Source organism: Hesperophylax consimilis, chromosome 22 (assembly GCF_061612785.1).
Source record: "Hesperophylax consimilis isolate HC1 chromosome 22, BYU_Hcon_1.0, whole genome shotgun sequence".
Taxonomy (NCBI): Eukaryota; Metazoa; Arthropoda; class Insecta; order Trichoptera; family Limnephilidae; genus Hesperophylax; species Hesperophylax consimilis.
The window spans coordinates 24,740,769-24,754,523 of record NC_142857.1 but is presented as its reverse complement, the minus strand read 5'-3'; the positions used below and the strand labels follow the sequence as shown (position 1 = coordinate 24,754,523).

The 13,755-nt window shown below is 32.6% G+C and overlaps 1 protein-coding gene across 2 annotated transcripts in view; it reads left to right on the top strand.

The window, feature by feature from the left end:
• The first annotated feature begins 3,111 nt into the window (after positions 1-3,111).
• The window catches only part of Tango2 (transport and golgi organization 2), a 30,797-nt gene continuing 20,153 nt past the window's right edge, over positions 3,112-13,755 (top strand). For both annotated transcript variants that reach the window (XM_089645601.1, XM_089645600.1), the window contains exon 1: positions 3,112-3,469. In XM_089645601.1, the coding sequence (XP_089501727.1) occupies positions 3,331-3,469 (139 nt within the window). In that variant the 5' untranslated portion in view covers positions 3,112-3,330. The remainder of the gene's footprint in view (positions 3,470-13,755) is intronic.

Below are 13,755 nucleotides of genomic sequence, written 5' to 3'. Positions count from 1 at the left end.
AGAGCAAAATCCATCCAAAATTGACCAGAGATGTCTCTTTTGTCCATTATATATATTAAAAATTAATTAATTCATTTATGTTTATATTATAAAAATTAATTCCCACTAATTATAAATTAAATTTTAAATCGACTGCTTCTCCAACATTTTCATTGCGCGACCGATTGATATTTGTCAAATCAACCCGATTGTTAACAAAGTCTGCGATCTCCGTCTTAATACGACAGTAATTCGTCCCTAATCCCGCAGGTCAGGCGGTTTAAAAATCTGTTTGCCACTAATACTGCGGTATTACGGCCGGTATACGCATGCGAGTGATTATGAGTAACGTTTTCTATTAACCAGTTCTTATCCCTCCGTATTATCTATTATGAGTAAGACGGAGTGAGTTTGGAAAAATCAATTGGTGATCAAGGAGTAAGGCATCGACTAGCCATTCGCGGGTTCAAACCCCGTCGTGCACAAGGTAATTTTATATGACGAATTTGTGTTATTTCACAATTTATTAATTTAAAATAATATATAGTAAACTGGCCTTACATTCCAGAGTGGAAGATACTCTCAGTATCGCCCTGGTAGTCTTGACCACCATTAAGAGTTGAAACGTTGTTTGAATTGGCTTTAGCCATGTTTGTTGATCAGATCTAAATAGCCAGGTATTCCCCCACCTTCCTCTTTCCCCTACCTTCAGCCTCACAACACACCCCAATTTAGGATGCCATAGTCTCACTGGCTCCAGACGATTGGGAGCAGTTGGGACTCTTGTGCATTATTTTCTGTAAAAAAAGTGTCCTAGAATAGGGGTTGGCAGACTTTCAAATGAGGGGAGCCAAATTGTCAAGGAAACGGTAAAACTAAATGTGTAAAGGAGCCTCTGAACTATGCTTCCCGGAAAACACTGGTCTGAGGCAGTCAACGCTTAGATCAGCAACATCATCAGCTGTAGGCAGACTGATGGAACCTAAGCGCAAGACAAATACTAAGTTTGCTGATAGCGCTTTCGGAGTATCTGGGCCGAAGGCTTGGAATAAACTCCCTCCGGAACTAAGATCCATAACAAGTCCAACAGAATTCAGGTCTAAACTAAAAACTTAACTTTTTAAGCTGTCATTCCCTTAAATTAAATATACCATTCCTAAGAGAAAGTCCAGTTATATTCAATTTTTCAATTAAGTCCTAAATCCTGTATCTAAATTTCGCCAATAAACAATTAGATATGTAATGTTAATTAAGTGTTAATCTCAAGTGACTATTGTACTGCATATTATCTCATAAATAGTTAAGTAATAACATAGATCACTGTAGAAATGTATTATAAGTTTGTACAGCGCCCTTGAGGTGTTTTTACACAAAAACGGCGCTATACAAGTCATCCAAGTATTATTTATTATTATTATATAATCCAGGAGGGGGGGGTGACTAGGTGACTAGTCCTTCAAAACAAGAGAAAGTGACTATCTACATGAGCTTTAGAAAAACCACCCCATCCCCATTTTCCACCCCTTAAAGCAAAATTTTGATTCTTCCCGATGAAATTTGGCACACATTTTTTTTTTTTTTTTACATTAACCCCACACAGGAGGCCTTGAGGAAAATAATTACCTTCAGGGCCTGTGTCATCTTTGGGGATGCTGTGTGGAAGGTCTTTATGAGGAAAGGAAGGAGAGGAAATTCTGGAAAGGAAAAAGGTATCAGTGATCCAGGAGTGACGGACGAATGATCTATCTCTCCCGATGCAGTTGGAGAGGTCAAAGGGTCTCCCTAAATCAGCCTCTCCCAATCCGGCACGCCACTATGAAAACTACCTACTGTCTACAACTGATGTCGAAAAACTATCCTTTTATGTAAACGATTTCTGTATAAAATAAAGAGCCAGAATATCTGAGCTAAACCATTTTTTTGGAGATGATTCAGAGCTAAATCTAGCACTGAAAGAGTTGAGTTGGCAACAATGATGTTGTTCAAGTCAATGTTCATTCGGCGGCTGCACCTCATAAGACATGGTTAATTGGAATTGATGTCAGAAGAGCCGCAAACGCCTTTACAAAGAGCTGCGGTCTACCGATCACTGCCCTAGAATAATAATTGTACACCCAACTACAGTAAAATATTGGCAGTATTTACCCAACGCTGGCCGCTCGAGGCGCTGTTAATAAATACCATGTTGAAATTCCTTCTAGACGATGGTGGCAAAAAATTGAATTTATACAATACTTGTATAAATTCAATACAGCAGGTGTTTTGCGCTTTCTAATTAGTATTCTAATCAATAATGATTAAAAATATACATAAAAACAGTAAAGTGTGAAAATCAGAATGGGAAATATCAGAAGTTTGAGGTTTCGTCTCTATTTTAAGATATTTGCCTGAGTAGATGATTTACAACAGTGATTTTAAGTCACACAATTAGAGTTGAGGTGAACACAACACAAATGTAAGATTGTGTGTATTGGTGCATATGTTTACGATTCTTATGGTGATGTCCTTGCCAAGCATCACTAATAACAGGTTTTTGTCTTGCTTACGCCTATTTACTGTTTTCAGCAAAAAAGGGACAACGTCTGTGTAAATTGTTGAAATTAAAGTGGTAAGTATTCGGAAAGTTTTTACAATGTATTTTTTTTTTATTACGTATTAGTGTGGACCCGTGAAAAATAACGAAATAGTCATAAAGTTGATATTGCATACTAATACCTCGTCGAAATGTATTTCACTATTATCACGTGAGTAACAGTGTGCGGGAACCGAATTCGATAGTTTCTGGTCGTTCAATGTTAGAGCGTTGCAGATCAAATTGGAGGTAAAAAGTGGAACAAATTTTTTTGGGCTCGTGTCTAATCTACAATGGGTTTCAAAAAGTTGTCGCCTTTTAAATAAATATCCTTATTTGTGTATAAATCTTTTAAAAGCTAAACATAGAAAGCTATAAATGGTTTTTTTTTTAATTCTTCATGAATCTGAAAAGGGATAAATAATAAATATTCAATAAAAGCTTGGGAAACTCCGGTCATAATTTAATCCCATTGAATCTGTGGTTTACCATAGATTACAGGTGTCATCATTTTATCTGATTGGTTTATTTATGATTTTATCTATGCTTGTCACTGTGGCAGCTGATGTCAAAGACCGATAAAGTTGTTTTTGTTGTTTTGTTTGAATCATTTAAATTCAACTGAGAAGATAAGAGGTGGCCTTGTGATAGCAACTATCTATTTCGGGCCCTCTTATTTAAATTCTTGTTTTCAATATCGTATTGTCAGTAAAGTTGTGGTCGTGGTCGGTTGCTAGCTATTATTTTTGGTACAGTTATTTTACGTTGAATGTTGAGAAATGTGTATTTTGTTCATACATACCGGCGGATCGGCTGTTGGAGGTTATCGGTTAATATTGGCTACCAATAGAGATGAATATTACGCAAGGCCTGCTTCTAAAGCAGCCCCGTGGAAGGAAGACCCCTCTGTTATTGGAGGTAAAGAAAATTATGCAAATTTTTATTTATCAAACCATAAACCGGTTGGTCACAAAATCCCAAATTCCGCTGCACGCACGCAATTATTTTAAAAGAACTTTTTATTCCAACTTAATTACTTCTGGAAATAGCTATTTATGTCGGGGGAGATGAAAATACATGCACAAAAAAGATGGGTTATTAGAAGTTTGGATTATTAATAATTTATGCGTATTTCTTTACCTTTTTACCATCTACCCCGACTGTTGTTTCTTGTAGTAATTGTCGAAATCAGTGTTTTTAATTTTAGTGCATAAGCTAGCAGGGGAATTCAGCAACTTTACCAAAACCTTACATCTGTATGATATTTTATCATAAGTTAAAAATCGTGCCATTAAAATAATAATTTTGAATTATTTAAATTTTTGTACTAAAATTAATGTCTGCAATGTTATAGGTGAAGTTTGAAAACAAGCAAATATTTTATTTACGAACTTTTAACACAAAAATCCAATGTATGTATTTCATATAGAATTTAAAGATTAAAGAATGTTATTAACTGGACATTTTATTAACTTCCCATGCAGAATTCACAAACAATTAATTTGTTATATTTCTTTTATTACACATATACAGAGTGTGCATTTTTGAGAGCTAACCACATTTAATTTTATTGTTTATAATAATTAGTCTGCGTCCATTTACTTTTTACATGAACAGTAACAAAATACAGTAATTTGTTATTCAACATAATAATTCAGAATGACATGAACAGTAACAAAATACAGTAATTTGTTATTCGACATAATAATTCAGAATGACATGAACAGTAACAAAATACAGTAATTTGTTATTCAACATAATAATTCAGAATGACATGAACAGTAACAAAATACAGTAATTTGTTATTCAACATAATAATTCAGAATGACATGAACAGTAACAAAATACAGTAATCTGTTATTTGAATAAATTTTCACAATGACATGAACAGTAACAAAATACAGTCATTTGTTATTCAACATTTGTTATTCAGAATGACACAAACAATAACAAAATACAGTAATTTGTTATTTGAACAAATTTTCACAATGACATGAACAGTAATTTGTTATTCAACATAATAATTCAGAATGACACGAAGAGTAACAAAATACAGTTATTTGTTATTTGAACAAATTTTCACAATGACATGAACAGTAAAAAATACAGTAATTTGTCTTTTGAACAAATGTTCATAAGGAAAAAATTCGGTTATGGGAGTCACTCGAATAACCGAAATTGAACTTGATTTAGACTAATTTAGGGCTGGGGAATCCGAATCTGTAAGAATTAGGTGGGGGTCGGCACTATTAACTGAGTTATAGGGTTTTGAAATTTCGTACGCGATACATAGAAACCATGTTTTATTTATCAATTATGACATAAGAAAATCAAATTAGTGACTATTTATTAGTCTCACATTTCAAAAGTGCCAACCCAAAAAATAAAAAGTGTTGCCATATAATAATAATATCAATGCATGGAAAATTCAGAAAATTAAATATCATTTGCCAGATTTGTAGTTTATTATTTAAAATCTTGTAAATATTAAATTTATATATATACATATAACCTAACATAACTGTGATTTTCTATAACAAAAAAATGACCCTTTAATAACGCCCACTCGCGTCCCCTTTAGAGTTATATCCCAGTTTTCAAGTAGTTTGTGGGCTACGCTAGGTTTGTATAGACTGGTTTGTGATTTAATTCTAATACCTTTTTTCCATGTTATTTCCTGTTACAAAAAATTGCCCATTTAATAACGCCTGCTCGCGTCCCCTTTAGAGTTACATCCCAGTTTTCAAATAGTTTGTGGGCTACGCTAGGTTTGTATAGACTGGTTTGTGATTTAATTCTAATACATTTTTCCCATGTTCTTCTGCCTACTCTAACCCAAACTAAAAACCTAATCTATTTTGTAAAAAAATATTATTATTATATGGCAACACTTTTTATTTTTTGGTTGGCACTTCTGAAATGTGAGACTAATAAATCGTCACTAATTTGATTTTCTTATGTCATAATTGATAAATAAAACATGGTTTCTATGTATCGCGTACGAAATTTCAAAACCCTATAACTCAGTTAATAGTGCCGACCCCCACCTAATTCTTACAGATTCGGATTCCCCAGCCCTAAATTAGTCTAAATCAGGTTCAATTTCGGTTATTCGAGTGACTCCCATAAACCGAATTTTACCCGTTCATAATGACATGAACATTAACAAAATACAGTAATTTGTTATTCAACATAATAATTCAGAATGACACAAACAGTAATTTGTTATTTGAACAAATTTTCACAATGACATGAACAGTAACAAAATACAGTAGTAATTTGTAGGTTTTTCAGTAATGCCCACGTCCATGTCAAATACCCGATTCAAATACCAACAACCATGTCAACTATTAGAAAATTCCAGATTCACATTGATTTGGGTATGTTGGAAATACCAACAACTGTGTCAAATATTAGAAAATTCCAGATTCACATTGATTTTGGTATTAGAAATACCAACAACTGTGTCAAATATTAGAAAATTCCAGATTCACATTGATTTTGGTATTAGAAATACCAACAACTGTGTCAAATATTAGAAAATTCCAGATTCACATTGATTTTGGTATTAGAAATACCAACAACTGTGTCAAATATTAGAAAATTCCAGATTCACATTGATTTGGGTATGTTAGAAATACCAACAACTGTGTCAAATATTAGAAAATTCCAGATTCACATTGATTTGGGTATGTTAGAAATACCAACAACTGTGTCAAATATTAGAAAATTCCAGATTCACATTGATTTGGGTATGTTAGAAATACCAACAACTGTGTCAAATATTAGAAAATTCCAGATTCACATTGATTTTGGTATTAGAAATACCAACAACTGTGTCAAATATTAGAAAATTCCAGATTCACATTGATTTTGGTATTAGAAATACCAACAACTGTGTCAAATATTAGAAAATTCCCGATTCACATTGATTTTGGTATTAGAAATACCAACAACTGTGTCAAATATTAGAAAATTCCAGATTCACATTGATTTGGGTATGTTAGAAATACCAACAACTGTGTCAAATATTAGAAAATTCCAGATTCACATTGATTTGGGTATGTTAGAAATACCAACAACTGTGTCAAATATTAGAAAATTCCAGATTCACATTGATTTGGGTATGTTAGAAATACCAACAACTGTGTCAAATATTAGAAAATTCCAGATTCACATTGATTTTGGTATTAGAAATACCAACAACTGTGTCAAATATTAGAAAATTCCAGATTCACATTGATTTTGGTATTAGAAATACCAACAACTGTGTCAAATATTAGAAAATTCCAGATTCACATTGATTTGGGTATGTTAGAAATACCAACAACTGTGTCAAATATTAGAAAATTCCAGATTCACATTGATTTGGGTATGTTAGAAATACCAACAACTGTGTCAAATATTAGAAAATTCCAGATTCACATTGATTTTGGTATTAGAAATACCAACAACTGTGTCAAATATTAGAAAATTCCAGATTCACATTGATTTTGGTATTAGAAATACCAACAACTGTGTCAAATATTAGAAAATTCCAGATTCACATTGATTTGGGTATGTTAGAAATACCAACAACTGTGTCAAATATTAGAAAATTCCAGATTCACATTGATTTTGGTATGTTAGAAATACCAACAACTGTGTCAAATATTAGAAAATTCCAGATTCACATTGATTTTGGTATGTTAGAAATACCAACAACTGTGTCAAATATTAGAAAATTCCAGATTCACATTGATTTGGGTATGTTAGAAATACCAACAACTGTGTCAAATATTAGAAAATTCCAGATTCACATTGATTTTGGTATTAGAAATACCAACAACTGTGTCAAATATTAGAAAATTCCAGATTCACATTGATTTTGGTATGTTAGAAATACCAACAACTGTGTCAAATATTAGAAAATTCCAGATTCACATTGATTTGGGTATGTTAGAAATACCAACAACTGTGTCAAATATTAGAAAATTCCAGATTCACATTGATTTTGGTATTAGAAATACCAACAACTGTGTCAAATATTAGAAAATTCCAGATTCACATTGATTTTGGTATTAGAAATACCAACAACTGTGTCAAATATTAGAAAATTCCAGATTCACATTGATTTTGGTATGTTAGAAATACCAACAACTGTGTCAAATATTAGAAAATTCCAGATTCACATTGATTTTGGTATTAGAAATACCAACAACTGTGTCAAATATTAGAAAATTCCAGATTCACATTGATTTTGGTATGTTAGAAATACCAACAACTGTGTCAAATATTAGAAAATTCCAGATTCACATTGATTTTGGTATGTTAGAAATACCAACAACTGTGTCAAATATTAGAAAATTCCAGATTCACATTGATTTTGGTATTAGAAATACCAACAACTGTGTCAAATATTAGAAAATTCCAGATTCACATTGATTTGGGTATGTTAGAAATACCAACAACTGTGTCAAATATTAGAAAATTCCAGATTCACATTGATTTGGGTATGTTAGAAATACCAACAACTGTGTCAAATATTAGAAAATTCCAGATTCACATTGATTTTGGTATTAGAAATACCAACAACTGTGTCAAATATTAGAAAATTCCAGATTCACATTGATTTTGGTATTAGAAATACCAACAACTGTGTCAAATATTAGAAAATTCCCGATTCACATTGATTTTGGTATGTTAGAAATACCAACAACTGTGTCAAATATTAGAAAATTCCAGATTCACATTGATTTGGGTATGTTAGAAATACCAACAACTGTGTCAAATATTAGAAAATTCCAGATTCACATTGATTTGGGTATGTTAGAAATACCAACAACTGTGTCAAATATTAGAAAATTCCAGATTCACATTGATTTTGGTATTAGAAATACCAACAACTGTGTCAAATATTAGAAAATTCCAGATTCACATTGATTTTGGTATTAGAAATACCAACAACTGTGTCAAATATTAGAAAATTCCAGATTCACATTGATTTGGGTATGTTAGAAATACCAACAACTGTGTCAAATATTAGAAAATTCCAGATTCACATTGATTTGGGTATGTTAGAAATACCAACAACTGTGTCAAATATTAGAAAATTCCAGATTCACATTGATTTTGGTATTAGAAATACCAACAACTGTGTCAAATATTAGAAAATTCCAGATTCACATTGATTTTGGTATTAGAAATACCAACAACTGTGTTCAAATATTAGAAAATTCCAGATTCACATTGATTTGGGTATGTTAGAAATACCAACAACTGTGTCAAATATTAGAAAATTCCAGATTCACATTGATTTTGGTATGTTAGAAATACCAACAACTGTGTCAAATATTAGAAAATTCCAGATTCACATTGATTTTGGTATTAGAAATACCAACAACTGTGTCAAATATTAGAAAATTCCAGATTCACATTGATTTGGGTATGTTAGAAATACCAACAACTGTGTCAAATATTAGAAAATTCCAGATTCACATTGATTTTGGTATTAGAAATACCAACAACTGTGTCAAATATTAGAAAATTCCAGATTCACATTGATTTGGGTATGTTAGAAATACCAACAACTGTGTCAAATATTAGAAAATTCCAGATTCACATTGATTTGGGTATGTTAGAAATACCAACAACTGTGTCAAATATTAGAAAATTCCAGATTCACATTGATTTTGGTATTAGAAATACCAACAACTGTGTCAAATATTAGAAAATTCCAGATTCACATTGATTTTGGTATTAGAAATACCAACAACTGTGTCAAATATTAGAAAATTCCAGATTCACATTGATTTTGGTATGTTAGAAATACCAACAACTGTGTCAAATATTAGAAAATTCCAGATTCACATTGATTTTGGTATTAGAAATACCAACAACTGTGTCAAATATTAGAAAATTCCAGATTCACATTGATTTTGGTATGTTAGAAATACCAACAACTGTGTCAAATATTAGAAAATTCCAGATTCACATTGATTTTGGTATGTTAGAAATACCAACAACTGTGTCAAATATTAGAAAATTCCAGATTCACATTGATTTTGGTATTAGAAATACCAACAACTGTGTCAAATATTAGAAAATTCCAGATTCACATTGATTTGGGTATGTTAGAAATACCAACAACTGTGTCAAATATTAGAAAATTCCAGATTCACATTGATTTTGGTATTAGAAATACCAACAACTGTGTCAAATATTAGAAAATTCCAGATTCACATTGATTTGGGTATGTTAGAAATACCAACAACTGTGTCAAATATTAGAAAATTCCAGATTCACATTGATTTGGGTATGTTAGAAATACCAACAACTCTGTCAAATATTAGAAAATTCCAGATTCACATTGATTTTGGTATTAGAAATACCAACAACTGTGTCAAATATTAGAAAATTCCAGATTCACATTGATTTTGGTATTAGAAATACCAACAACTGTGTCAAATATTAGAAAATTCCAGATTCACATTGATTTGGGTATGTTAGAAATACCAACAACTGTGTCAAATATTAGAAAATTCCAGATTCACATTGATTTGGGTATGTTAGAAATACCAACAACTGTGTCAAATATTAGAAAATTCCAGATTCACATTGATTTTGGTATTAGAAATACCAACAACTGTGTCAAATATTAGAAAATTCCAGATTCACATTGATTTTGGTATTAGAAATACCAACAACTGTGTCAAATATTAGAAAATTCCCGATTCACATTGATTTTGGTATGTTAGAAATACCAACAACTGTGTCAAATATTAGAAAATTCCAGATTCACATTGATTTGGGTATGTTAGAAATACCAACAACTGTGTCAAATATTAGAAAATTCCAGATTCACATTGATTTTGGTATTAGAAATACCAACAACTGTGTCAAATATTAGAAAATTCCAGATTCACATTGATTTGGGTATGTTAGAAATACCAACAACTGTGTCAAATATTAGAAAATTCCAGATTCACATTGATTTGGGTATGTTAGAAATACCAACAACTGTGTCAAATATTAGAAAATTCCAGATTCACATTGATTTTGGTATTAGAAATACCAACAACTGTGTCAAATATTAGAAAATTCCAGATTCACATTGATTTGGGTATGTTAGAAATACCAACAACTGTGTCAAATATTAGAAAATTCCAGATTCACATTGATTTGGGTATGTTAGAAATACCAACAACTGTGTCAAATATTAGAAAATTCCAGATTCACATTGATTTTGGTATTAGAAATACCAACAACTGTGTCAAATATTAGAAAATTCCAGATTCACATTGATTTTGGTATTAGAAATACCAACAACTGTGTCAAATATTAGAAAATTCCCGATTCACATTGATTTTGGTATGTTAGAAATACCAACAACTGTGTCAAATATTAGAAAATTCCAGATTCACATTGATTTGGGTATGTTAGAAATACCAACAACTGTGTCAAATATTAGAAAATTCCAGATTCACATTGATTTGGGTATGTTAGAAATACCAACAACTGTGTCAAATATTAGAAAATTCCAGATTCACATTGATTTTGGTATTAGAAATACCAACAACTGTGTCAAATATTAGAAAATTCCAGATTCACATTGATTTGGGTATGTTAGAAATACCAACAACTGTGTCAAATATTAGAAAATTCCAGATTCACATTGATTTGGGTATGTTAGAAATACCAACAACTGTGTCAAATATTAGAAAATTCCAGATTCACATTGATTTGGGTATGTTAGAAATACCAACAACTGTGTCAAATATTAGAAAATTCCAGATTCACATTGATTTTGGTATTAGAAATACCAACAACTGTGTCAAATATTAGAAAATTCCAGATTCACATTGATTTTGGTATTAGAAATACCAACAACTGTGTCAAATATTAGAAAATTCCAGATTCACATTGATTTTGGTATTAGAAATACCAACAACTGTGTCAAATATTAGAAAATTCCAGATTCACATTGATTTTGGTATTAGAAATACCAACAACTGTGTCAAATATTAGAAAATTCCCGATTCACATTGATTTTGGTATGTTAGAAATACCAACAACTGTGTCAAATATTAGAAAATTCCAGATTCACATTGATTTGGGTATGTTAGAAATACCAACAACTGTGTCAAATATTAGAAAATTCCAGATTCACATTGATTTGGGTATGTTAGAAATACCAACAACTGTGTCAAATATTAGAAAATTCCAGATTCACATTGATTTTGGTATTAGAAATACCAACAACTGTGTCAAATATTAGAAAATTCCAGATTCACATTGATTTTGGTATTAGAAATACCAACAACTGTGTCAAATATTAGAAAATTCCAGATTCACATTGATTTGGGTATGTTAGAAATACCAACAACTGTGTCAAATATTAGAAAATTCCAGATTCACATTGATTTGGGTATGTTAGAAATACCAACAACTGTGTCAAATATTAGAAAATTCCAGATTCACATTGATTTTGGTATTAGAAATACCAACAACTGTGTCAAATATTAGAAAATTCCAGATTCACATTGATTTTGGTATGTCAAAATTATGAACAGCCATGTCAAATATTAGGAACACATTGATTTAGGTATGTCAGAAATGGTGCTTTTGGGTTAGCATGATACAGATTAAATGGTGCTTTTGGGTTAGCATGATACAGATTAAATGGTGCTTTTGGGTTAGCATGATACAGATTAAATGGTGCTTTTGGGTTAGCATGATACAGATTAAATGGTGCTTTTGGGTTAGCATGATACAGATTAAATGATAATAAATATTTTACCAAAATAAATTTATCACAAAGTGAGATTTTATTATTTGAAATTAAACAATGTTTTCAAAATAAAGAAATTTCGTGTAATTAATACAAAGCAATTTTACATTAACTCCACACAGGAGGCCCTGAGGGAAATTATTTTCCTTTGTTTGTCGTTGATCACACATTCCATCTTTTTTTTTTTTTTTTAAAGTCTGAGGCGGTTTACTTACGTTCCCATTGTACTATCTCCCATTTTACCTCATTCCCTTGCCAGTAACCCGGTCCCTTTTATGAAGTTCACCAGGGCTGTCATTGGATATGTGGCGATGTCTTCTGGTTCCACACTGTGTCTTCCCAGGTATCTGACCCTTATTCCCAGCAGAGCGGGACATTGGCACCATAGGTGAATTGGAGTCTCTTCCTCCTCTTCACATTTCCTACAGATGTTGGTGTTTTCCACTCCCAACAGTTGCATGTGTCTCCTGAGATGGCAGTGTCCCGTTAATAGTCCTACCAGTTCCCTCAGTGAGTTTCTGTCCATATCGAGTAGTTGCCTGGTTCGGTTAGGGTCCGGTCCGTTTATGAGTACTTTAGATTGCCTCATTCCGGGTGCCTTCTTCCATTCCTTCCAGTGTTGGGATTTGACCCACCTCTTGATATGTAGTTTGGTGTGGCAAGCTGCTACTCCTACGGCCGGCTCGGATCCCACAAGTGGTGCTTTCGCCCCTTTCCTTGCTAGTTCGTCAGCCCGCTCGTTGCCCTCAATACCTTTATGTCCTGGTACCCAGAGCAGGGTTACTTTATTGATGGTCGCCAGTTCTATAAGGATAGTCCTGCATTCCATCACCAGTCTGGAGTCGCATCGGTTACTTTCCAGTGCCATTAAAGCCGCCTGGCTATCTGAACATATATTTATGTTCTTATTTCTGTAATTAATACAAAGCAATTTTACATTAACTAGGAGGCCCTGAGGGAAATTATTTTCCTTTGTTTGTCGTTGATCACACATTCCATCACTTTGGGTAGAATATATGTGATCGCTATGGGGCTGTAGTTGGCCGGGTTAGAGCGGTCACCCTTTGGAATAGGGCGAATAACTGCTTTTTCCCAAGCAGAAGGTACAGAACCAGACTTCAGGGACATTTTAAATAGCTTCGTCAAAATTGGAGCTATTTCTGTAGCGCACCTCTTCAATACCAGTGCAGGTATTCCGTCGGGCCCGCTAGTTTTACTTACATCAAGCCCTGGAGATCTAAGACCTAAGATCTAAGACCTGGAGATGCCGTATCCTCAACTTTTTCATATAGAAACTGCAGTGACGTAATGACGGCAGGATAGTACCCCGATCATCGAGGGTTGAGTTTTCCCCAAACATTTTACCTAATAAGTTGGCCTTTTCAGAAGCAGTGTTTTGAACCTGGATCTGCAGAAATTGCAGCCTATTGAGACC